At 39.4% G+C, this 25,510-nt stretch overlaps 1 protein-coding gene across 2 annotated transcripts in view; it reads right to left on the bottom strand.

Annotated features, from left to right (window-relative positions):
* Window positions 1–1,400: 1,400 nt before the first annotated feature.
* LOC132381166 (high mobility group protein HMG-I/HMG-Y-like) overlaps window positions 1,401–25,510 on the bottom strand; it is a 74,217-nt gene continuing 50,107 nt past the window's right edge. For both annotated transcript variants that reach the window (XM_059950454.1, XM_059950453.1), the window contains one exon: window positions 1,401–7,177. In XM_059950454.1, coding sequence (XP_059806437.1) covers window positions 7,121–7,177 — 57 coding nt within the window. In that variant the 3' untranslated portion in view covers window positions 1,401–7,120. The remainder of the gene's footprint in view (window positions 7,178–25,510) is intronic.

Below are 25,510 nucleotides of genomic sequence, written 5' to 3'. Positions count from 1 at the left end.
AAGTTTGCAGATGTTACAAAGGCAGGTGGAAGGGTAGACAGTGTTGAGGAAGCAGTGAGTTTGTAAAAGGACAAGATAGATTAGGAGAAATGGCAAAGACTGGCAGATGGAATATTGTGCAGGGTAGTGCATGGTCATGCATTTTGGTAAAAGGAGTAAAGATGTAGATTTTTTTTAAACAGAGAAAATTCAGAAATCAGAAATATTTGTGCCTTTGGTCAATTAGCTTCAAGACAACCAAAACATTGGCTTCTATGTGGCAATGAAAATTGTACAACTCTGCCTTGTTCACTAAAATTAAGGCAAATCAAATCTGGGAATCCCTGCCACAACTACTTATTCTCAATAATCAGCAAGTGATGGGATGTCTTTCCAACAATTGGCACTAATTCACTTGTAACCTGGTCACTAATACCAGAGATTCATCGGGACTACTCAGCTCCGAATCTCTTAGTCCAATTCCCTTCACAAATCGGCAAGTACTTAAGCAGTCCCTCATCCCATGCAACAAGACACGGACAATACTCAGGCAAGGCTAAGTACCAAGTAATGTATTCCATAGAATCCCAGGTACTGAAAAATCTTGAAATCAGGAAGAAGTTGTGCACTGGATACAACCCAATCCCTGCTAATGTACTGAGAATCTGGCTTCACAATAAGCTGTAACACTGCAAATGCTGACAAACTTTCCAATTCTGTACATCTGACAATAACACTGAATTTAAACAGCATCGCTCATTATTGTGGTTTCAGCTCAAGATTTGATTACTTCTGAAGCATAAATTAGAATTTAATAATGTTTTGAATTTAATCAATAAGTAACATATTTGTGTTAATAGTTGGGAGCAAACTGCACTGCAAATGATTTGAGTTTTATGGCAAGGTATATTGAATTACCACAAATTTTTTTTCTGCAATATCTTGTACCCCCAAATGCAACATAAGGTACTGTGAGGATTTTAACTGAGAAGGATGTTAAGACACCCATCCACTATCCAATTATTCAGAAATCCTGATGATTTGGTACATGGCTAACCAAGTGATGTTTGCTGCTTCTGCCAGTCAAATCTCCAAGGCTTTGGCTCCCACCGTACCTTTTACCTCACTGGTCACCATAATCGTTTTCAACTCAGCAGGGTCACTGTTATAGCACGAGTTTACCAGATTCATTGGAAAATTTATATAGCACCTGTGTAACATCTAAAAAGAGAAAGTTAGAAGAACAAAATCCAGTAGTCCAGAAAATCTGAAAATCTGGCTCCAAAGTCCCAGGAGTAATGGATTGTTGGAGTTTTATTTAATATTATTGTGAAATAATGCACATTTCACTAATCAAAAAAATCACCCCAACAATTATTCAAAATGCTTTTATTTCATCCCTATGATTATTTCATGACAATACTTAGCACATAAAACTGTACTCAGTTCTGTAACATTATGTATTAGTTACGAATTTTTTAAGTGAATTTTTGTGTTTTGAAAGGAGCATGTAATGTCATGAGGAATCCAGCAGATGGCAGCACAGAAGCACAATTTTGGTTTAAAAGGGCACACAATAATACAAGTTTGAATAATCATTGTTTTTATTGTTGCACCAAACATCATTCAAAAAATAAAATCTCAATGTAAGCAATTAAACACAACTAAGGCATTCACGTACAAATCATCTGCCACATTTTATTGATCAGTAAACATGTTAAAGTACCAAACTCCCAAAGTGCCAAGAGATTAGATTTTTTAAAAATGGCTGGAATGCAAAACACTTCTGATGGGAAAATATTAAACTATAACATTGTATAACTGTTGTGCCCTTAATCACACACATTTATTTAGATTTTTCACAATCACTGCTTCAAGTTTCAATCATGAATATAAAATGTTTCCACATTTTCTCTTTACATCGTTTAGCAAATATGAGATTTCAGTAAAACTTTCTAAACTATGCATGTATTAAGTCAGCAGGTTCACCAACATTTGTCCTGAGGTAGGCATTCTGTGATTTGCCTTGAACATAACCAGGATTTTTATTTAACTGAGGTACAATCCAAATCTGTGCTTCATCTCCTTTGCATAACAAGTGATTTTCTCTTCTGTAGTTTCATTAACATCTTTTATTTCAATATAGTAATCAGCTCTTCACTTGTATTCAAATTTCCACCAATTTGTAAAACAGCTAACATCATGAATTTCAATTTCTAAACAGTGAGTTGGTAAAATTGTAAAACATATCTGATACCTGTCAGTCCAGTTCCTTGCAGTATAAAACACATGTACGATCAGTGATGCTGCAGTATAATCCAGGTGCCCACCAGAACAGAGATTGTCTATCTTGGCACTGAACTCATTGGTTTGGCAGTGTTGGAAGGAAGGAGAATTAGTCTCTTAATGTTTGGTGCAACAAAATTATAAAAGTCTGTATAAACATGTTTGCAATTTACTTCCACAGATTGCACAAGAACATTTTCCTCCACAGCTACAGTCTCAATGCAGTGTTCAACACATACACAAGCTGGGTGAACTCAGCAGGTCGGCAGCATCCGTTGAAATGAGCAGTCAACGTTTCGGAACGTGCCGAGTTCATCCAGCTTATGTATGTGTTGATTTGACCACAGCACCTGCAGTGTACTTTGTGTTTAATGCAGTGTTCTATTTATCTTATATGGGTTGTATGCATTTGCATCACAGCAATGATCATGGATACAAAACAATGCAAGTATTTCCCCATTAATGTGGGAATTGGGTTTGTGTTCATTGACAATAATTATTATTATTAAAAAAGATGATGTACTCTTTCTATTAAGGATATGGTGAAGTGGCATGGACATAGGGTAGCTTACAAGAACTCATGTCCACAGAAAGAAATCTACACAATAGGTAGTATTTTTTCCATTTTCAGTCTGGTATTTCTTTCCTTAACATCACTGAACCCCCAAATGGTGACTGGAATCCAGGTTTGTGCCTCTCCTTGTACTATGCAGCACTGAAATAACAATATTGTGTCTGATCAAAGAATGGCCTCTATGAGCAGAATAATGAGATCAGGCTTAAAGAGGCCGCATATCCAACAAGGTATACTGTAGAACTAAAGAGCAGTTGGCAGCTATAAAATGTAGATTACACACTATGAAAGAAGCCCAGACACAATTATTTACATTCATGATTTGTAATTTAAAATAAATATTCCAAACATTTTTCCAAATTTATTAGTAAAGAATTAAATTTAGAAAAAAATGTTTAAAATATATTCTAAATATTGTGAAACAGTGCTCAAATTACTACTTTTAGTGGCTCCAAGATCCGCCTACTTGAGGGGGATGGGTTTAACATGAAGATGGTTGTCTAGCAATCAGTTTTACATAAAAATTAACTATTTTGGGAATGATACAACACAGGTACACCATTAAATGTTTTCGTAACAGATGCCATTTTATAATCTATTAATTTGAATTTAGTTATGAAATTCAAGCATTATAGCTCTCAACATGTCTTGTGACAATCTTTTCTGTGGCTTCAAAGTCTGAAAGAGATTGCAAATTCATATCTTGAATGTTTTCTTAAATAACTAACATTAACAATGCAAATCCTTTCTTCCCTTTTTACCAACTTACTGTTTTTTTTTGCAATGTAATAAGCAGCAAACTCAAATCTTTACATTTTTTTCTCGCAATGTGAGTTATACATGAAACCTGCAGCAATAAATTCAGATACTTTATTCACCATAGTTAATCAGTGGTTAAGGAGATGCACAGATGAATTGTATTTTGTGTACAGCAGCAACTGAGAAAATATGAAACTAAAAAGAGGTAGTTATGAATACGGAAACCAAAGTTGCATCTGTTCAGCACAGTACTAATACTGCAAAATAATGTGAAATCTGAGTAATGAACTGACTCCTGCTGAAAAATCTTTACAAGCAGATTTCATTCATAAGTAGTAAAGAAAGTTGTACTTTACCAGTACTTCAACAGAAATATTTAAGAACATGGATTAACAAGTTACCATTATTGAGTTTTGCCTCATTATATCTATTGACATTTAAGAAATATCTCATTTACTTATCCATAAACTGGGTATTTCATAACTTTAAACAGTCTTTTAATTGTCCTTTCTCCAACTCAAATTTACTTCAAGCCAGTTTTCAATTAAATATCTAGGATAAACACAACAATTAAAGAGGCATACTATAATTTGGCAGCCATTTTGTTCAATACATAAAAGATTTCTGTATTTGTTCATGGTCAAACAACATAAAAATTCATTTTGTTTAGTTGAGCAGCCTGAGCACTTTGTGAAAGAGGATTTCATAGACTCAAAATTCTGATACCTAAAGTCACAGGAGGCCATGAAAGAGCACTTTTATTATACAACGTTTATCTTGTCCATATTAGCTAGCAGGTTAAATCTAAATTTCAATAACATTTAATATAAGACGCAAATTAAAATGGCAGGGTATTAAATAGTCTATTAATGAAACTGCAAAACCAGTGAATTTATCTGTATAATAATTCAGTAATCATATGTGTGCTATTCCAAATTAGAAGTTACACATTTAATAAAGCCTTTCAGTATGTCACATTGTAAATTAACTTTACAGGCAATCAATTATCATAATACAGGAAACTCAGCTGTCAATTTGTACACAGTCAAATCCCACAATCGCACCTCATCTGCTTCACTGATGTTGATGGGGCAAAGTTTTGGGCAACTGAGGGAAGAAACCTCCCCTATTCTCTTCAAAATAGGGCCATGGAATTATCTTAACATCTAGCCAAATGTATTGACTGGGCTTCAGTTTACTGGCTAACTGAAAAGACAGTATCCTCTGACAGTGTAGCAAACTTACAGTTATGCACTAGAGCTTCAGTCAAAATTGTTGTGCTTCAGATTCTCAAGTGGCACAAAGTGGCACTCGAGAATTGATAGATCTCACAATTCTGCATTAGAATAATAATCAATGATATTCAAAACCCAGCAAATGAAAATTATTCCTCTAATAAATTTATAATGTCCTCTTCCCTAAAACAATGTGGATGGTTAAAGCTTTACTCAGAACGTGAAATCCAGAAAACAGACTAACAAACACTAGTTAACTTGGTCCTTTCTAAATTTAACTTTAAGCAATGCTTATGCATTATCTGAATAAATTGATTAAACAAGCAAATAATGCCTCTGCAACTTATAATTATAGCTTAACTCTAGCACTTGGTGTTTGTTATAGTAAAGCAGTATTGATTAAATGTTTGCAGTTGGTAAGAGGTATTACAATCTAAATAATAAGGTATCATATGAAGCATTATATTTGCAAGTAATACCTCAATTATTATATTCTAAATGTCATTAATGTTATTTTATCATCACTCTCTATATAGTTACTTTCAAAGTTCAGCATGTCATAAACTAGGAACTTAACATGCAAAAGTAAAAATGAATAATTTCTATCTTTCAGTACACTTTTATCCCTCAAGTCTTAATCCAATATCTGTTTCAACATGGCTTAACTGGCAGCATCTTAAAAATCTCTCCTCTTGAGTATCCACTGAATTTTAGAGGATTTCATTGGTACATATATATGTGCAATTTGTTAATTAGTCGGTATAGTCCAGCTAAAGAATACTCTCTTACTTGAATAGCAATAAAAAATAATTAATCTGTATTGCCAGAATATAAATCTCTATATTAGCAAAATCAACTGAATGGACTCAAATAAATTCAGCTATTGTAGTCATTCATTTAACCAGGTCAATGGTTCCTAGTTTAATTTTGTGTATTTAAACACATTATTGATCAGTGGCATAGTGAACTCAGTTAAATTACAAGATGACAAGCACAACTGCTGGTGTAAATGCTCCAAGAGGACAAAAAATTCTTTTGCATATGTAATTACTATAAGTTTAATGTAGAAAGTAACATTGCCCATGTAGAATTTTAAAATAATAGTTCAGACGTAGAATTCTTATTAAATGGACAGGTTTCCAAATCTTATGGATTTCCTGAGCCTTTAAACTTTTACTGTCATATTGAAATGAAACGTTTTACCTCATTTGACCTAAAATTGCTTCTGGATTCAAGTTCAATACAACAGGGGACAAATAATCTCTGCCTGGTTACAAAATGCTCCTTCACTGTCAATAGTTAATTTCACTCCTGTGTTTGTGTTCACCAACAAACCAAATTATAGTCTCCAATTCAGAGATTAAACAGTCAAATGTCTTTCCTTGAATAAAAAGTTTTTTCTGCTTAATTTTATGGAAAGCAGTGTATGCATTTGGAATACAGAAAGAATAACAGGGCTAAGATTCATGTAAATGAAATGTCACTCTTAGCTTCACATATTACTTAAAATGCATTTGCATGTCACATGAAGCATGGTATACATAATGCAAAAGTTATTAATACTATAAACATGATTAGCTCCAGGCAAAGTTAACTATAAAGCCTAAAGAATTCTCTTCCACTTGGAAGTATGGCTACAAAGTATGATTCATAATCTATTTCATAGACTAACATAGGTTCATCTACACAATTCTAAGCCATGCTGAAAACAAAAATAAAATGACTCACAAAAGAAATGCATAAAATGGATGGTTATGTAGCTATGAATGTGTTAGCCGTTTTGACTTGTAGGAAACGGCTGTTCTATAATCCAGCTGGGCTGGAATTCTACTACAAATGCAGGCATGAAGAGCTGCTCTCTGCTGTCTATTGTGACAACCATTGTACATATCTTCATGTTTGCCAAGGGCTAACACCTCCAACATGTGATATACATTTTCTACACGAATAATCAACAACAGAACAGACCCTTGCTTGTTTTATTTTATTTCTTGGCACTAAAATGTTCATTAGCATCAACCTCTTAACTGGTTTAACTTGAAGGCCAATGCTTAGAAACTTACCAGAATGACAAAACATGACATAATGAATTCAATTGTTTACACTGCCCTTCGTTAAATGTCATTTTCTTTGAAATACCTTGATCTGTATTTAAAAATGTAGTGTAGTGTTCCAGTGCTGTTGGTAGTTCCCTGTTAAGACTATAATGAAATCAGTGTGATAGGGTTTGTGGTCCAGGTATTGACAGGAGCCAACTGTTGGATGAGGTAGTGAAAATCTTACAGATTTATTGTTCTTCTGAAGATTCTTGAGAAGCATGCTCTTCTTCTTGCTCTACCTTTTCCTACAAACAAAAATGAAAATTATAATCAGAAGTACTACAAATATGGTTTTCCAATAAATCTAATTAATTTCGACTTCCAAAGTGGACTTTCCTCACATTTGTCTTTTGCACTGTGGTATGCAGTGCAATCTTTTCACAAATAAAAATGTAATCAAGTCTCACAGGCACAAATTTATCAGCTGGGAATGGTTATGCAAAGAATTCCACAGTTTAACTACATGTGGAGATACAATGGTGAAAACTGTATGTCAATGCTGAAACCATTATCCAGTGACTGCAGAAATGAAGGTAAAAGCTACACTGAATTATTCACATATACTACCAAAGAGTTTAATGAGCTGCCCTGATTCACCAGCAGATAAGCCTTTAAATGGGTTATTGCACAAACCTTAACTCAGCAGAATACCAGCTGCAGGTCAACCAGGCAGCTCTGAATCCTCACTGAGCCTTCCATTCCAATTAACAGGGTTACTCTTGTAGTCTTTGTACTGTGTGCAGTCATTTAATCTTTTTTTAAATGTCCTTCATTTCCTCCTTGGGTACTGAATGATTACTAAATTCAGAGACATTCATAATAGTGATGGCTTTGATAGGCACTGAGCAGGGCCTCCCTGGCTGTCCACGAAAGAGGAAGACTGGCACCAACTGGACAATGCTAAAACAGTGGAAGGCCGAGTTTGAAGATTATGACATTTCTCTCTGCATAAATGAATGAAAATGATGCACCTTATTCATGTGATATAACGGGTTTAAACGATGTGCACCATTGCAATTACCACTGGACCTGAAAAGCAAGTGAGTGATATTATTTCTTCCACTGAGTAACTTTTTAAAATTCCATAACTACTAAAATAATCAATTCTCATTTCATTTATTCCAAGCTTGTAAATGCTGCTTTAGTTTGCCAACTCAAATCCCTTGGCTCCTTTTGGGTAATGTGCCTTCAACTCTGGCATCATTATACCTCTTCTGTAATTATACAGTCCTGGAAAGAATCTGTCCTATTCCTCACCTTCCCTTGCTCTCCAAGCAATTCAAAAGCAACCTTCCAAAGCTGTACCCACTGTACCAGGAAATCCTTCCTGGAATCTCAATATTATGTCATCCCAAATAATCAAACTATCATCTAGGTCACCTACAGTGTTATTCTGATAAAGCTAACGCATGCCAGCTCAGCCTTCCCACAACTTCAGACAGATGACTATGCAATCCAACATCTGATATATGATGTGAATTCCACCCTCAGAGGAACCACCTTCTTCAGCCAATTCATTCCACATAAAGCCAAGGAACAATCGACAGCAGTGTATACAGCAAAGGTTCTGGGAAGAGACAGTACCTCAGGCTGTAATGATGAAGACCTGCACTCCATAATTAATATTTATCCAATAAAGTGGAAAGTTACCAGAAGGTACAATTCACATAAAGCAGGACAAATCAGCCAGTGAACAATGTAGTCTTTGGGGTAACTGCAAGTCTCTGTTATTGCTTTGCTCACGCTCTAGTGCTGGTAGTGGGTGTGCTTTATTTTTGCTGGTGGGAGAGGGGGATTGTTGCGCTTATGCGCGGGAGGGAGGGGAACTTTGGGGTTCTAACTTCTAACTGTCGTTCACTCTTGGGGCACCCCTCTGTTTTCGTGGATGGTTGCGAAGAAAAAGCATTTCAGGATGTATATTGTATACATTTCTCTGACATTAAATGTATCTTTGAACCTTTTGAGATCCAACCTAGTTAATCACTGCCCAACTTCCTCTGATCCTAAGCAAAGTGCTGGAAGACTTTGCTGGCTGCGCGTTCGAGTGGCATTTACTCACTGATACCCAGTTTGTGATTCATCAATGTACTCAGCTCCAGACATCACGATCACCTTGATGTACCACGAACAGATGCAATGATGACAACACTTAACATCAAGGTAGCACTTGATCCAGTGTGGCATTATGGTGCCTAGAAACCAGTAGGCATAAAGGGAAAAATATTCCAACTGCTGCACAAAGGAGAATGGTTATAGCTTCTGGAGATGAGTCATCCCATTCCCTTGATATTACTGCATTTATTATCTATCAAACCTGGCATTCTGCTGTTGTTCACAGACAGAGGGGAATTCCCACTGGTTATCTCAGTGACTAAAATAGAAGACATTAGTGCCACAGAAAACTCTCACAGTTACAAGGTCATGAGTAGACACTGGCAATGAAACCAGAGGAAAAGCTCCTCATTCATTCAAAAAAAGGTTAGGATGTATTTATTCTGTCAGTCCACAGCCTCGTCCGAGCCAAGATGACCCCACTCTCAGGGTGGAGGAGCAACACCTCATATTCAGTCTGAGTAGCCTCCAAACAGATGGCATGAATATCAATTTCTCCTTCCGGTAAACGTTTTTCCCTACCCTTCCCTCTTTCTCTATTCCCCATTCTGGCCTTCTACCTCTCCTCACCCTACCTTTCACTTTCCTGGAAACTGCCATGAGCTCTTAAAAGTAACTTCGGCACTATTCCACAAACCTGAAAAACTGACTTGACGTGGGGCTGATGGAAAACTGGAAAAAGTGCACTCAGATCTTATTTGGCCCAGGATGGAGCAGCTGACTGAGATGACATAAAAAAAAAGAGAATGATGGTCCACAGTTTCCTGACATGTTCCTAGCCTAAGGGGTAAAGCAGAAGAACTGGTGCAGTACGAACAGGACAATGAAGTCAGAGCAGCTAATCTGTACTGTGGCTATTTTAATTTGTTGCGCGATCCAACTTCAGCTATTTTCAGCATTCCCTCAAGTCCACCTAGTGATTAATTTCAGGCTTTCAGCAACACAGGAAATAACATCGGAACAGCATTGCTCATGTGCAGGGATTTCCCCACCCACATTGATCAAATGCTGATTGAAAAAAAGCCGTAACCCAGGTTTACAAATTCTCTACATCTCTTTGGGAGCATAGTGTATGCATCTGTATGTAATCTTCCACTGTAGCAAGTACTTTGAAAAATATCATCAGTATGATGATATTATTTAGAAATTCCAGATTTCAGTTCATGGCACTTATACTAAAGGGAAGTCTATATGGGATTATTGGCTCCTAACAGTGCTTATTCTGCCAGGAAGATTTATTAAGAAGATTCCTATAGTAAAACATTGCAATACTTGACATCAGTGCCAGATTCAAAGTGAAGTATTGTGGAAAACAGATGAGTCAATTTCAAATGTGACTCTGAGTCAGCACTGCCACTTCCTCCTTGGCAAAATGATTGAGAGAATCGGATGCAGAAAATTTACTGAGTGAAACACAGCATACAGTAGGTCAGCAGTCAAGTATTCACTGATATACCCTGGCCTGAAGGGAAGCTTCAGCTGCTAATCTATGTGTTTATGCCAAACAAAACAGACATTTCTTAGTCCCTTGCCTTTTCTTATTACATTGTCTTTTTATTTTAAAATAAACTGGTGAATAAATAAACCGAACATGTTTTTAAAATTTAGCCACATATCCCTCTGCTATTCATTTGTGTCTGCCCTGTTCAACTGTCTTTATATATTAGCATTAACAAAAGTAAGACGCTATGGTGAATTCCCAGAAATGAAGTCTCTATAAAATTGTTCCCATTAACATGGTCTTCAAAACATTAAAACAATGAAACTTAACATGCTTAGAAAGAATGGAGGTATTTTACGTTTCTCCACCAAAACACAGAGCTGTTTTTGTCATATACCCAACTACACACAGAATTTTCACAATAGCAAGGAACCTCAGAAAGCAGCACGAACGACTCTGTACTAATACACCCTATCCTTGTTATACACAGGGGATACGTTCCTTGCAGTTGACGCCTAATGTGAAATCACACAATGTGAATAATTATTTAAATGGAGAAAAATAGGGATGTGTTCCAGAAGGCTTCCTAAATATGTTTTATCTGTAATTTATTCACATTTTCATACCAATACAACACAAAAGCAGTACCACAAGGCAAAATTCGTATTCTATTTCATCAATTTAAGGCAATAATGTAATAAATCATAGAAAGTTAACATACTAGGGTCTACAGTACTCACCAACAGTGGCAGGTGTGTTTGCTCCAAGAGATGAGTGGTTGTTGTGGTGTCGGGCAGCTTTACATGGATAAGGTGGATGATTGTGATCGTCAGGATCATATCAAGCACAGCAAGGGGTGAAGGAACACTCAGAACTCTTAGAACTGCCGGCAGCAGGAGATAACACTGGTTTTAAGAAAGTGGTGAGGGTTGTTTGCTTGGCAGCATTTTGTTTTTCAGCATAAATTTGCTTGTAGGGAAGAAGGGTTGACGGCAGGGAACGACTGAAATGCTGACTCCGTTCTAAACTTGGGTCCATGTTCATCGCCATTTGTGCCAAGTGTTCCGACTTCCACCATTCCCTCACCATTGGTAAACTCCCGGGATTTTCAAAATTGTCTGTTGCTTGCAGCATCTGAGAGATAGTTAGTCGTTAAAAAAAAACACCTTGAATGTGGATCACACCTTGGTGGATTGGTTGAATCAGCAATGTAGTTTTAGGCGGCAAGAAACGCACTGTTATGTTAGGGTGAATGTTGTCCATATGTTTAGGATGGGCTGGCGCATTGTCAAGCAACAAAAGAACTTTAAAGGCGAGATCCTGTTCCCGGTAGTAGCGTCCCAGAGCTGTGTTACCTTCACCTGATGCCGCACAGTTTATAATTTCCAACTTCTTTTTCAAGTGTTAAAGTGGTTCTCTGCTGCTCGGCTGATGGCCCAGGACATGACATCGGATGCTTAGGAGGTATAGTTAAATATTTCAAGCACAAAATTGCTGCACCGTAGGTAAAACCAACAGAAGTTTAAGAGCGCAAGATCGCACATCCACACCTTGCCAAAACCAATGCGAGACTGGCAGGAGTGAGACTGTGAGGCGCGCACACCTGACTTGTATTGGTGGGAAAGCAGTGCTCCTCGCATAACTGTGAGTTTTGGACGCATATAAGGAGACGTTGGTAGAAATAGGTTCCTCGCATAACTGTGAATCCGCATTGTCTGAAGACACGTATAACGAGGATAGGGTGTACATATTCAAGATGCATCTGAAAACCAACACATCTCTACTCCTCCAATTAGAAATTACTGCCAATAAGCAATACCCATACCCAGGATATAACGAAGTCCCAAAGACTTTACTCTCTTATGGCGCACCAAAGAATCACAACACCCATCCCACCATCAGCTTCTGCCCACCCAACCCATGTTTTTCTCAATATCAGCCAACCCCAAGAGGCAAAAAGAAGGAAAAACAGAAAACTAGACTCAGAGGAAGCAAACACAGGGGGAATGTTTTCCAATATCAAGAGGTGACCTTAGCATTTCCATAGAGGCCAAACAACCATGGAACCAAATCCATTTTCCCAGTTTTTAAATGTTATCCCAACAATCACAATAACTTACAGTACCGTCAGACAGACAGACGTACTTTATTGATCCCAAGGGAAATTGGGTTTCGTTACAGCTGCACCAACCAAGAATAATGTAGAAATATAGCAATATAAAACCATAAATAATTAAACAATAATAAGTTAATCATGCCAAGGGGAAATAAATCCAGGACCAGCCTACTGGCTCAGGGTGTCTGACACTCCGAGGGAGGAGTTGTAAAGTTTGATGGCCACAGGCAGGAATGACCTCCTGTGACGCTCAGTGTTACATCTCAGTGGAATGAGTCTCTGTCTGAATGTACTCCTGTGCCTAACCAGTACATTATGGAGTGGGTGGGAGTCATTGTCCAAGATGGCATGCAACTTGGACAGCATCCTCTTTTCAGACAGAACCTTCAGAGAGCTCCTCCTTATCCGCGAGTTCCACATGTGTGAATTCAACCAACCGCGAATCGAGAAAACCCAGAAGTGCTCTTCCAGCACTTGTTGTTCGAGCATTGTTTGCTTCGTGTCTCATTCGTTCACTACTCTGTTCCTGTGAAAAATTGGCTCCTAAAAAGCAATTAGGTGGTCAAAGCAATTCCTCAAAGGCGTAAAGTGCCGTCTCTCGCCGACAAAGTAGAAACATTAGATCTTTTGAAAAGTGGCATGTCGCATTCCGAAGTGGGCCGTAAGGTCGGTAAGAACGAATCGAGCATCCGCACAATAAAGCAGAAAGAAGCTGAAATTCGTGGAAGTGTTAGTGTTGCCCCTACGACGGCAAAAGTGGTCTCTCTGGTCCGTGGTAAAGTGCTTGCGAAGACGGAGAAAGCATTAAGTGTGTGGCTGGAGGACATGTCAGACAGGCCACAGCAGCATTCCCAGAGGAGCTGCATTACTACAATACTAAAGTCTCGACGTTCAATGCTTGAAGGTCCTCAGCCCTCAACTTCCACAGTTCCTGACTTTATTATTAAGCCTCCTCCAAAGCGTCCTTATTCCCTGAACAAGACAGTGTAACAACTACTGTACAGGTATTACAAGTTTTACTCGTTGTTTGATCATTGGTCGCCTCACGTCTCATTCGTTCGCTGCTTGTGTTGTGAGCAAGAGGAACATGTACAGTTTTTTCTTGTCAATATTCCCTTAGCAAGTCAGTGCAACAACTATTTACATAGCATTTCCATTGTATTAGGTATTATAAGTAATCTAGAGATGATTTAAAGTATCCAGGAGGATGTGTGTAGGTTATATGCAAATACTACGCCATTTTATATAAGGGACTTGAGCATCCGTGTTTTTTGGTATCCGCGAAAGGTCCCGGAACCTTGTGGATGAGGAGAGCCAACTGTATCTTTATTTGGAATGAGATCAATCAGCAATGCAACAACTTATCTGTGATGTTTCTCAAAAGTAAGACCTCATGCTATGCCACCTTCAGATGAATCTAGCCCGAGTTCACTTGAATCTGCTCATGAAATTGTGAGATACTAAGAAATTAACTGTTTCCATCTGGGATAGCCCAGTGGCAAGGAAGCGTAATGTTACTTTAACTGCAAATGGCCACAAAAATATACACAGAAGTCTTCTCTCCAAATAGAGCCTACCTTTCTGATGACAGACACTGCAAACCCAAACCAGCAACTACACCACTTTTCTGACAGGTCTAGGCCGGAGTTTCTGAAGATTAGTTTGGAACAAGCACTTTGCAGAAGGCATGGTTTTGTTCCTGGTTTTGGGTATTTGACCATCTGAGTGCCCCTCCCACATTCCGCATAAGCTATAATTTGAAAATACACCCCATGTGAGTGGTAGAGTATTCTGAGGACTGTATCTGAGGCTGCTAGGTCAGATCTGTCAATGTCATCAATGTCCCTTTAAATAAAAGCAAAATAAACCCAGTTCTGCAGAAACTTTTCCAAGATGACAATTGTTGGAACTCAGCGGGTCAGGCCACAGCTGTGAAGGAAAATGAACAATCGACATTTCAGGCTGAGACTTTTCATCTTGGCTGATGACTGGATGAACAGTCGCGACTCAAAATGCCGAGTGTCCATTTCTCTCCACAGACTCTGCCTGTCCTGCTTTTTCCTCCAGAATCCTCTTGGTTGCTCCAGATTCCAGCAATGCAGTCTCATGTCACCAGTGACAGAATAAGGTCCATATAAACGACTGCTTTTTAAAAAGGTACCAACTGCAGAGTCTTAAAATGAGAAACCAATTCCAGAACCGAGGTCAAAATTGTATGTGTCTCGATAATAAAAGAATAACTCAGAAAATAAACAGAGGTACTAGTTTCCACTAAGAAAATACTCAAAACTATAAAATCAGAAGAAATCAAGAAATCAGTGGTTTTCCTTTCATGTAACACAGATCAGGCTGCCTCTATATTTTAAAGCACAAAAACAGACCCTTCGGCCCAATTGTCCATGCTGACCAAACTGCCGAACTGAGCTAGCCCTATTTGCCCATGTTTAGCTCATATCTCTCTCAACCTTTCCAAATGTGCCTATCTAAATGGATTTGAAGCACTAATTGTACCTGCCTCACCCATTTCCTCCAACTGTTCATTCCATACACCCACCATCCTGTGCGGAAAGATTTGTCCGTCAGGTTCTCTATAAATCATTCCCCTATTACCTTTAATCTATATCCTCCGATTTTAAACTCGTCTACCCTGGGAAAGAGACCTGTCTATTCCTTTCATGACTTTATAATCCTCTATAAGGACATCCCTCAGCCTCCTACACTTCAGCAAAATAGTCCAAGCCGCTCCAGTCTCTCCTTATAACTCAAGCCCACCATTGCCAGCAAGATGCGTGTGAACTTACTTCACTGAGCAATAGCATTGTAAACCACGGGGTAAAATCAGTTAGGCAAGATGAACGACTGTCAAGGAAGTCCTTGAACTAGCGTAAGATGAAAAGGCACTTTATTTAGGACACAAGGAAGGTTATTGAGATCGTTGCCAGCTGGAGAATTGATGGCGGTAGATCAGAAGTAGGTCAGGAAAAGTGTGGCAGATATAATATCAATTATGAATTGAACATGTCAATGTAGACCAGAAAGTATGGAGTGCACTGAGTACCTGCTATTGAGCCGAAAGGCCCTGTACAAATTAATTGGCAGCTTTTTGCAAACTGGAACTAACTTACATACAGTACCCCAATGCTTCTAATTAATAAGTTCAACCTATTGAGAAGAAACTATGAGTTAATGAATGATATAACATTGAAAATTGAAGTACAAAATGCATGACAAGTTGAACGATAATCTTATGAACACCCAAGATATACACAGAAACACACTTCAAACCATTAGAATCACAAAACACTGATTCAAAATTACTGTTTCTATTTCTGGACAGAAGTATTGGTTACAACAGTAGATGATAAAAAAAAAACTGCAAACTCAACTAGCTCCATCATGGGCAAAGCAGAGAAAATCTGCAGATGCTGAAAATCCAAGCAAATGATGGAGGAATTTCTTAAGGGTTTTGGCCCGTAACATTGACTGTACGACTTTCCTAGGTGCTGCCTGGCCTCCAGCATTTTGTGTGTGTAGCTCCATCGTGGGCACTAGTCTCAAATAGGTGGCACCCATCACCCAGGACATGCCCTCTTCTCATTGCCTCCATCAAGGAGGTGGTGCAGGAGCCTGAAGACACACACTCAACATTTTAGAAAGAGCTTCATCCGGTCCACCATTAGATTTTTGTACAGACAAGGAACTCAAGTACACTACCTCTCTATTTTTTCCTCTCTCTTTTTGCACTACCACTTAATTTATATTGTAATTTTTAGGTTTTTTTTTTATATTGTGTATTGAATCTTACTGCTGATGCAAAACAACAAATTTCACAACATATGCCAGTGATATTAAACCTGATTCTGATAACACAATTGTAAGTGTTGAGGACCTATCAGAATTCTATCTTATTTTCAAAATCGCATAAGAACAGTGCAAGAATTAGGCTATGCTGCAGCCAGTCTCTAGTTATTTCCAGTTATATAAATGAAGACCATGATCACCATTCATCTGAAGCAAAGCTCAAATGCTACTAACCACAAGGAAATTAACATAAAACCACAAAGTTTAATTTTAATTTTCACTTGCCCAAATCTTATGACCTGCTTATTTTGCTTCCTTACTGATATGCATTTTAAAGTTCTCCCCCATTATCGTAAGTATATGACTTATTCCTCTTCTAGTGTTTTGACTTTGCTCCTCTACAAGAATCTGAAAGCTTTGAAGCTGCTGGGAAATGCAATGCGGTTTCTCCAAAAAGACCAGTAAGTTCAGTTCTTCAGCTCAAGCCCACCCAAAGCTGGAAACTCTGAATACATTCCAGCAGCCAAATCTGTTAACGTGCTCCACCAAATCAACTCCAGGAGGTTTCGCAGAGATTCCCCAGTACTTATACTGAAGAATCTGCTCTAGAATTGTGCACCAACTGAAATCTGATACAGTACCACCCGGCCCATTTATTTCAATAGATAGTGTACAGCTGTGAGGAAGACAAGCAAGGGAAATACAGGATTTTAAATAACTGAAAACATCATTTAATTGTTTTTGGACGATTCATTCAGGGATATTCAGAAGCATTTCATAAACTTGACAACAGAGCTAGGGAAGTGACCCTGCCATTCTTTTTGCAGGACTCCATGTTCTGCGACATTTCAATGTGCCTTGAGTTTCTGGCACAATGGGTTCCAAGACACTGTCAATCAGGAAATTCATTCCCTTGAACTGAACCGGGCAAGAACAGAGCAAAGAGGGAATCTAAACGGTGAACACTGGCAGTAGGATTCACTTAGCAGGATCTAGACCATTGTGTTTATTTTACTGCAACACTTACAATATTTATTTTTACCTTATTTGTCTTTTGGGGATCACAGCATAACTAACAAGTTAAGCAGTAGCTGCATTACCCCTTAGCAAAATCATTACAATTAGCATTTGTAAACAATTAGAATTGTCAGCTTCATCCCAACAATTACTGCATATAACTTCTGAACACTTTACAATAAGGCTATGACTGAAGCCATCAGCAACTACAAATATTCCAACCCTGTAATTTTTCCAGTGCATTATTATAGATATCAACGAAGCACAGTTATAGAAATTCAGCAATCTCTAAGCTTTCTCAATACACTAACATGTCAATAAAATACACCTTCAAGGACACTATCCCCTGCACTTTTCAGATACATACAATGTCCAAACCCAACAAACCATATCAAAGTATTTTCAAATAACAAATAATGTATAAAATGGTCCTATAATTTGATAACCTTGTGACTATTACGAACATTGCAAAGTCATTTTGACAACAAAGGAAATATCATAAAATATGAAAATAGTGAGTAATCGAGTATAAGATACATGCAATCCAGCTTCCCACAAGAATTAGGAATTTAACTGAGTATTTGCACATATTTCTGTTCATTTCTACAGAACAAAATCTCTCTCATTTGGAGTGCTTTGCTCAGTCCTAGAGTTATATTCAATAATTTATATATTCTGAATGTACATTTAAAGTAATTCCCAAGGGACTCAAGTATGTTGAAACTGAACACAAAATTAAAACCCTGCTGATTAAATACACGCCCTTTGTTTTATTAAGTAACTCATTACTGTTGTTTAATAAAAACATCATTGAATAAATGGATAATTTTATAGAAACTACACTCCCAGGTAACTCATTGGGAAATTATTGACTGAAACCGGGCAGGTGCTCCTTGCAATTTACCACCAAAAATTGTGGTTTCATTCAGTGACAAGCTATTATAAATTTATATCTTCTTACCTCACCATTTATGCAAAGCTGAAATCTTGCTTCACTCATTAAAAATTTTTTCCCTGATTTTAAGTCTTGTCTGACATGACAGACATAAGAGATCCAGCAAATGGTGAAAATCCAGAGCAACACACCTGAAATGCTGGTGAAAATCAACCGATCAGGTAGCATCTATGGAAAGGAATAAAGAGTCAGAATTTTGGGAAGGGTCTTGGCCCAAAAAGTCAACCCCATTCCTTTCCAAAGATGCTGCCTGACCTGCTAAGTTGCTCCAGTACTTTGAGTGCTTTGGCATGATAGACAGGTACATGGGCATGGATATGGTGAAACAAAGTGCCTATGTTTACTTTTGCAGGTAACTTCCTGTGAGATTATAGTAATATAAAAAACGTCTACCACCCTACAGTAGAGAGAGTGTGTGTTGTGTGTAATCTCAATATAAAATACAAGGAGAAAATATCCTTCTATATCCATAGAAAGAGAAGCTCAATTAAGCACTGTATTGGAGCTCTGCTCTCTAATCACGCCTGCACTGTAATATAGTGTATGCAAATAACTGACATTTAAAACAGTTATATTTGCAACAGGGGTCAAATGGTTTTCCTTAAGTAGAGAAACATTATATAAAAATTACTATTGAAAACAAGGTTGCTTTTGGCTTATACTCAGCAGTATAGAATCTTACAGCAATTACACTGTCCTCGAGCAGCAATTGTACACTGTCCATTAAAGGCTGTGACAGTTGTCTGATGGCACTCACACACTTGAGCAATAAAGGCAGCAAGCAGAGAAGCAGAAACTTGAAAGGCAAAGTTTTGTTTTGTTTGCAGTCAAGGCACCAGGTTGCATCAAATCTCTCATGTCTCCTCAGCCAGAATTACAGCAAAATATTAACCTCCTAACAGGCATTGTTCATTTGAAGGGCAAGTTTTACATAATAGATTTATGATCCATTGTTTGGTATGATGGAGACATTTCTGTTTTCTGCAGGCATTAAAACAATTTGATAGTGGGTCATGATCCAGAAATTGACTGAATATACCAAGTCTGATTAGTGATGACTTAATCAAACAATTCATGATTCCACAAGGAAAACAATACACTGAACAAACAAACATGCACTGGTTGAGACCAGTTTGCTTTCTTGGATTATTGACACTGATAATATTCCAAAGGGTGAGGATGTACATGCCTGTAAGTCTGGACAGCTAAGGGGGAAAAAAAACTGAACCTCTGAGAATATTTTTATTTCAACAGAGCTGTGTATAATTTTACTTCCAAGTTTCACAAAACAAGGTGCACAGAAATGGCCTTTCAGCCCACCCAGTCTGTGCCAATCATCGAGGATTCAATTCCAGCCACGTTGTGGACCATAAAATTTCTTCCTCAGCTCCCCTCAAATCTTCCTACCTCTTACTCTAAAACTATTCCTTCTTGTTATAGACACAAGAGAAATTATAGATATGGGAAATCTTGAACAGTAACACACACGCGGCATCCATAGAGGGAAATAAACAGGCAATATTATGGGCTGAGCCCCTTAATCAGGACTAGAAAGCAAGGGGACACAAGCACAGTTCTGGTTCATTCTCTCATCCAGTCCTGATGAAGGATCTCAGCCTTAACAGTGACAGCTTTTTTTACCCCTCCACGGATGCAGCCTTACCTACTGAGTTCATCCAGTTTTCTGTGTTACCCTCTTGTTATGGAGATCTCTGCTATACAGAAAAGTTTCCCCACTATATACACCCCTCCCAATTTTGTGTGCATGCACCAGCTTCCCTTCCAGCCTTCTCCATTCCAAGGAACGCAAACCCACTTTTCAGTCTCTCCTCCAAAATGAAACCCCTATCCGAGTAAGTTTAATTAAGTTTAATTGTCATTTGACCATACAAGAATACCCATGAATATAGCCAAGTGAAACAGCATTGCTCCAGGGCCAAGCTACAAAACACAATACCAACAGTCAGTCACACACAGCACAAGCACATATAGCACATATAAGGCAGCTGTAAAATAGTCAAACAAAAGAAATAGTTCAAGTCTCTGAGTCTACGAACGCTGCAGCAGTCTGCAGTCCAACGTGAAACAACTGATCTCCTGGCAGGTGAACACCGGAGCGCAGCATCGACACCTCCAGAACTGACCCCAACACCTCTCTCCTGAACAGTGCAAACAGGCAACATCGTGGCTTGAAGCCTAGTCCTCATGACTGATGCCACGCAACCTCACCATTGTCTGCCAATAAATCAGTTAACTGCTCTGGCAGTATTTCACATCATCAATGTCCAACAGGGTCTTGCAATCACAAGAGAAGCGTCTAAGAGAATCACTCGCTGTCCAGCTGCACACACCTTTGTGCAGCGACTCTGTAGCAGGCAGCAGCAACGTGGTCCACACCAAGTCCATCTCCTTCAGTTTCTCCGCTTGTGAGCAACTTGCTGGTGGCACAGTCCTGCAGTCCTACAAGACTGCCCCAACGACATGGAATAATGGTAGCACACGAACCCAGCACCATCATCAGAACGCTCATCTCAAAACCCAAAGATCCAACAGCCCACACGGACAGAACAAATGTAGTATACCAAATCCAGTGTGGAGACTGCCCCAAACACTATTTGGGACAGACAGGGAGTGAACCATCCAAGAGACTAGTCGTATGAAGACACAATCCTCTGCCACTCATCGCAGTTCAGGAAGGACAAGGAGGACACAAGTTCCTCTGGAAACTATAAAAATCTTGGCAGTTGCACAAACCAAGAAATCAAGAAAATTCTTTGAAGCTTGGTTCTCAACCGAAGGCTATTAAGAATCATACTGAACTGGATGCAATTTACCAACCGATGTGTCTGTAGGATCAGGGCCAAGCGGTGAACCACAGAGACCCAAGGAACTAACACTCACGACAACAGGTAACCAGGGATACGGGCTAGTGGAGATCACTCAGCAATCCAGCTGGACGAGATCCTGCGGAGACAAGTGGCCGGCATGACAGCCAACCAATCAGAACAACAAGATTGACAAACATATATGTGAGCAACTGGCAGAAACAACACTCAGTTGCGCACTGATGATGTCATCTCAAATGGTGATGAAACGTTTGCGACCTAACCTCCACCCTCGGCGAACAACCCTTCGAACAAGCAGCCAACTCGAGCTACCAATCTTATCTTTCAGTTCAGAAAGTAACAACTTTGGTTAGACCTGTAGAAGCCAATGCATCACCATCTTACCAGAAGAGACCTGCTCTCTCTAGTAACATCACGTCCTATATTTACTGTGGCAAACAGAACTGTACAGAGTACTCTGTCACCAAATAAATATTTTACAAAGATAAGCCACAGCCGATGAAAGTTTCAAGAAACTCAAGGAGTTTTATAAAGCTACAACCAGCCAAGGAAAGCTCAGTATATAGACAGACACAGAGCCGGGAAGAGAAGAGGCATATGGAGTTTGATCAGGAAAAAGGTGAAGTGGTACACTTTGGATGGTCAAACAGAAGGAAGAGTTGAGGATAACGGTCGATTATTAGCAGTGTGGAGGAACAGAAGGAAGAGTACGAGGATAACGGTCGATTATTAGCAGTGTGGATGGAGGAACAGAAGGAAGAGTACGAGGATAACGGTAGATTATTAGCAGTGTGGAGGAACAGAAGGATCTTGTTCTTGGATCTCTCAGAGCTACTGCACAAATTTATGGGATGAATATGAAGGTGTATGGCGCGCTGCCTTCATTAGTCAGGGACTGAGTTCAAGAGCAGCGAGAGCAATGCTGTAACTCTGTAAAAACTCAAAGTTAAAAGTTCAAAGTACATTTACAATCAAAATACGTATACTGTGTACAATCTTGAGATTCCTCTTCTTGCAGACAGCCACAAAATGAAGAAGCACAATAGAACCCATTTTAAAAACTCTATACAACAAAGGCCATCAGACCCAAAGTGTGGGGACAAAAAAAGAACAAATCTTGCAAACAATAAAAAAGCACACAAATAAGACACAGAACATTAACTGCAGAGTCCCCAAAAGTGAACCCATTCAGCGCTGAGGCAAGCCTGTCCAGGAGCCAATGGCTGCAGGGCAACAACTTCTCCCAAACATGTCACCATGGGACCCAACACTCCTGTACTCCCCCACTGCCTGAAGGCAGCATCATGAGGAGAGGGAGATCAGCCAAATGCAGGCAGATGGCACTGAATACCCGTTTATTTGCTGCTCTTGTCCTCATTGATTTTAATCCTACACACACTTTCATAGGCACAAAGTAAGGGAGCTGACCACAGGTTTATGTTCCACCACCAGGAATCGACACAGGCATATGCACCAATGACATACCTGCACTCTTCACTCTTGCCCGTGCCAAATCCCCTGGATCATCACAAAATCACCGATCATTTAGTCGGCTGAAAAATAAATCCTCAAAGCCGAAATTGCAAGCTGCAATCATTCATAGTTCAGAAGTACAGGACAGTGTAAAAGTATTTGGCACATGTACAATGCTAAGACTTTTGCACGGTACTGAAGTCATTTTATGTATTGTACTGTACTGCAGTCACAAAATAAAAATAAATTTGTGAGTGATGATAAACCTGATTCTGCTATGGGTCTCCACTGTAGACTGGAAGTGGGATGGGGGCAGGGAGAGGAGAATTATGTTTGGGAAAAGGGGAAGGGAGAGGAAAGCAGCAGAGAGATCAAATAATCCAATTGCTTGGAAGCAAATCACCTTGCCTGGTGGCCCATGGTCAGGAGCGTCTGCATCCACACCAACCCCCACCCCTCCCTTCCGTGGCACGCCTTCTCTCTCACCTGTCCCACATCCCTCCCACAATGCGCCACCTTCCCCATTCCCAATGCACCTTGCTCCCGACAGACTTACAAACTCCTTCCCTGCTCCACACTGACAAATACAGTACTGTGTAAAAGTCTTAAGCACCCTAGCTATATAAATATCTCTAAGACTTCTGCACAGTTCCGTATATACAGAAGAAGAGTATCTAGTTGTTTCCTGAGCTATCTGCAACATGTTACCGTTAGTCATTGGTGCAATCTTGCCAACTGGTTAGAACGCTGAGTATTGTGTTCAGTTCTGGTCACCTCATTAAAGGAAGGATGAGGAAAAGCTTTAAAGAGGGTAAAAAGCTTTAAATGGAGACTGACCAAGATGCTGGTCCCAACGAGGAAAGGTTGCATGAGCTAAGGCTTTTCTCTCTAGAACGATGGAGGATGAAAGGTGACTTGACAGAGGTGTATAAGACCGCGAGGGACAAAGATGACCAATCACCAGGGCAGTGAGTGAAGGAAAGTTTCGGAGACATGTCAGAGACAGGTTTTATGTAATGTATGTACTGTAACTATACCCAATGGTCACTTCATTAGGTACACCTATACACCTGCTTGTTAATGCAAATACCTGATCAGCCATTCATGTGGCTGCAGTTCAATGCATACAAGCATGCAGATGTGGTCAAGGGGTAAAGTTGCTGTTCAGACCAAACATCAAAGTGGTGAAGAAATGTGACCTAAGTGAAATGATTGTTGGTGCCAGATGCAGTGGTTTCAGATTCTCAGAAATTGCTAATCTCCTGGGGATTTTTTCACACGACAGTCTCTTGAGTTTACAGCGAGTGGTGCAAAAAACAAAAAGCATCCAGTGAGCTGTAGTTCTGTGGGTGAAAACGCCTTGCTAATGAGAGAAGTCAGAGAATGGCCACAGATTGAAGCTGACAGGAAGGCGACAGTAACGCAAATAACCACATATTACAACAGTGGCGTGCAGAACAGCATCCTTTTTACACGTAACATCAAATCTTGAAGTGGATGGGCTCCAGCAGCGGAAGACCATAAACATAATGAATTTACTTACTTTCACCACGTACTGGATGCCTGGAACGTGTAATCTAGAGCCAAATGCAGAGCTGACCAGTGATTCTGTTTGGTTCACTAGATGGAAGCAGTGAATGAAATGTGGTGGAGGTCGGCAAGATTTGGTCCCGGAAGGTGCACCAGTTCGGAGATAGGACAAAACGGAACAGCATCATTGGGATTGCTGCTTGCTATCAAGTGCTGATACGCTTCACTGTTCCTATTAGACTCTACAGCCTTCGCAATGTGGATGTACAATGAGCTAAGAACCTTCTCGAAACACCCGAGAAGGAAACTTCCTTCAGGATTTTTAATGATATCTTACTTGTGAAACTGCAGAAAGTTCAGTAAAATTAATTTCAAAACAGAATTGTTGCAGATCTGAATATACCATCGATTATTCCTGCAATTGGTGTTAACCAAGCTAAGACACACATGCAACACTCCTTTACTATGCTGTATAGACAAGAGTAAACTCGTGGAGCAATATCTTAATAATGACAAGTGATACTTCCTTCAAAATACATCTACTAAATGCTTACTGATATTAACAAAACTTAAGACTCACAACTCAATATAGAATGCATCTCAACTCAAATATGTAACATATTGCTCTCTAGTCTTTTATATACACATATTTACATTGTCCCATTCAGGCCTAAAGATTTCATCAAGCCGGAGGATTTCTAACTCTTGTGGAATAATGTCTTTCCCAACAAAGGGTGGGGGGGGGTCACTCTGCCTGACAGGTGAGACTTGTGGCTGTGAAACAATTTCAGGTTCTGGGGCCTCCTCATCGTGACTGCAGGAGTTGCGTCTGGGACTGCAAGAAGTGGTTCTGAAAGCTCCAGACACCTTTCTTAATAATCGACTCTGCTCTCCTCAACTGATCAAAGCATCATCTCCAAATGACATTGGACGCAATCTCTACTGTGTACAAGACTGGTCCAGTTCTGTCCTTGATCTTTGGCAAACACCCACTTTTGATCCTCTCTCTAGTCACTCCCCAGGACTGCTTGTCCAGGAGTGAAACATCAAACCTTTTTATGTGAGGAGTCCTCATTTTGTCTCAACCATTCGTCCGGCATATTCCTCCTGAGACCGAGTTTGAGGAGCTCCAAGCGTGAGCGCAGGGGATAACTGGCCAGCTGCTGGTTCTGGAGTATGCTACATTATGATATGCAAAGAGTAAGCTGGCAAGCTTCTGACTGAGTGTAGTGTGTGTGGCCGACATTGCTTGCAGCGTGCTCTTTAGACTCTGGGCAGGCCATCTTT

The sequence above is a fragment of the Hypanus sabinus genome, chromosome 25 (assembly GCF_030144855.1).
Source record: "Hypanus sabinus isolate sHypSab1 chromosome 25, sHypSab1.hap1, whole genome shotgun sequence".
Classification (NCBI taxonomy): Eukaryota; Metazoa; Chordata; class Chondrichthyes; order Myliobatiformes; family Dasyatidae; genus Hypanus; species Hypanus sabinus.
This window is presented reverse-complemented; position numbering and strand designations above follow the sequence as displayed.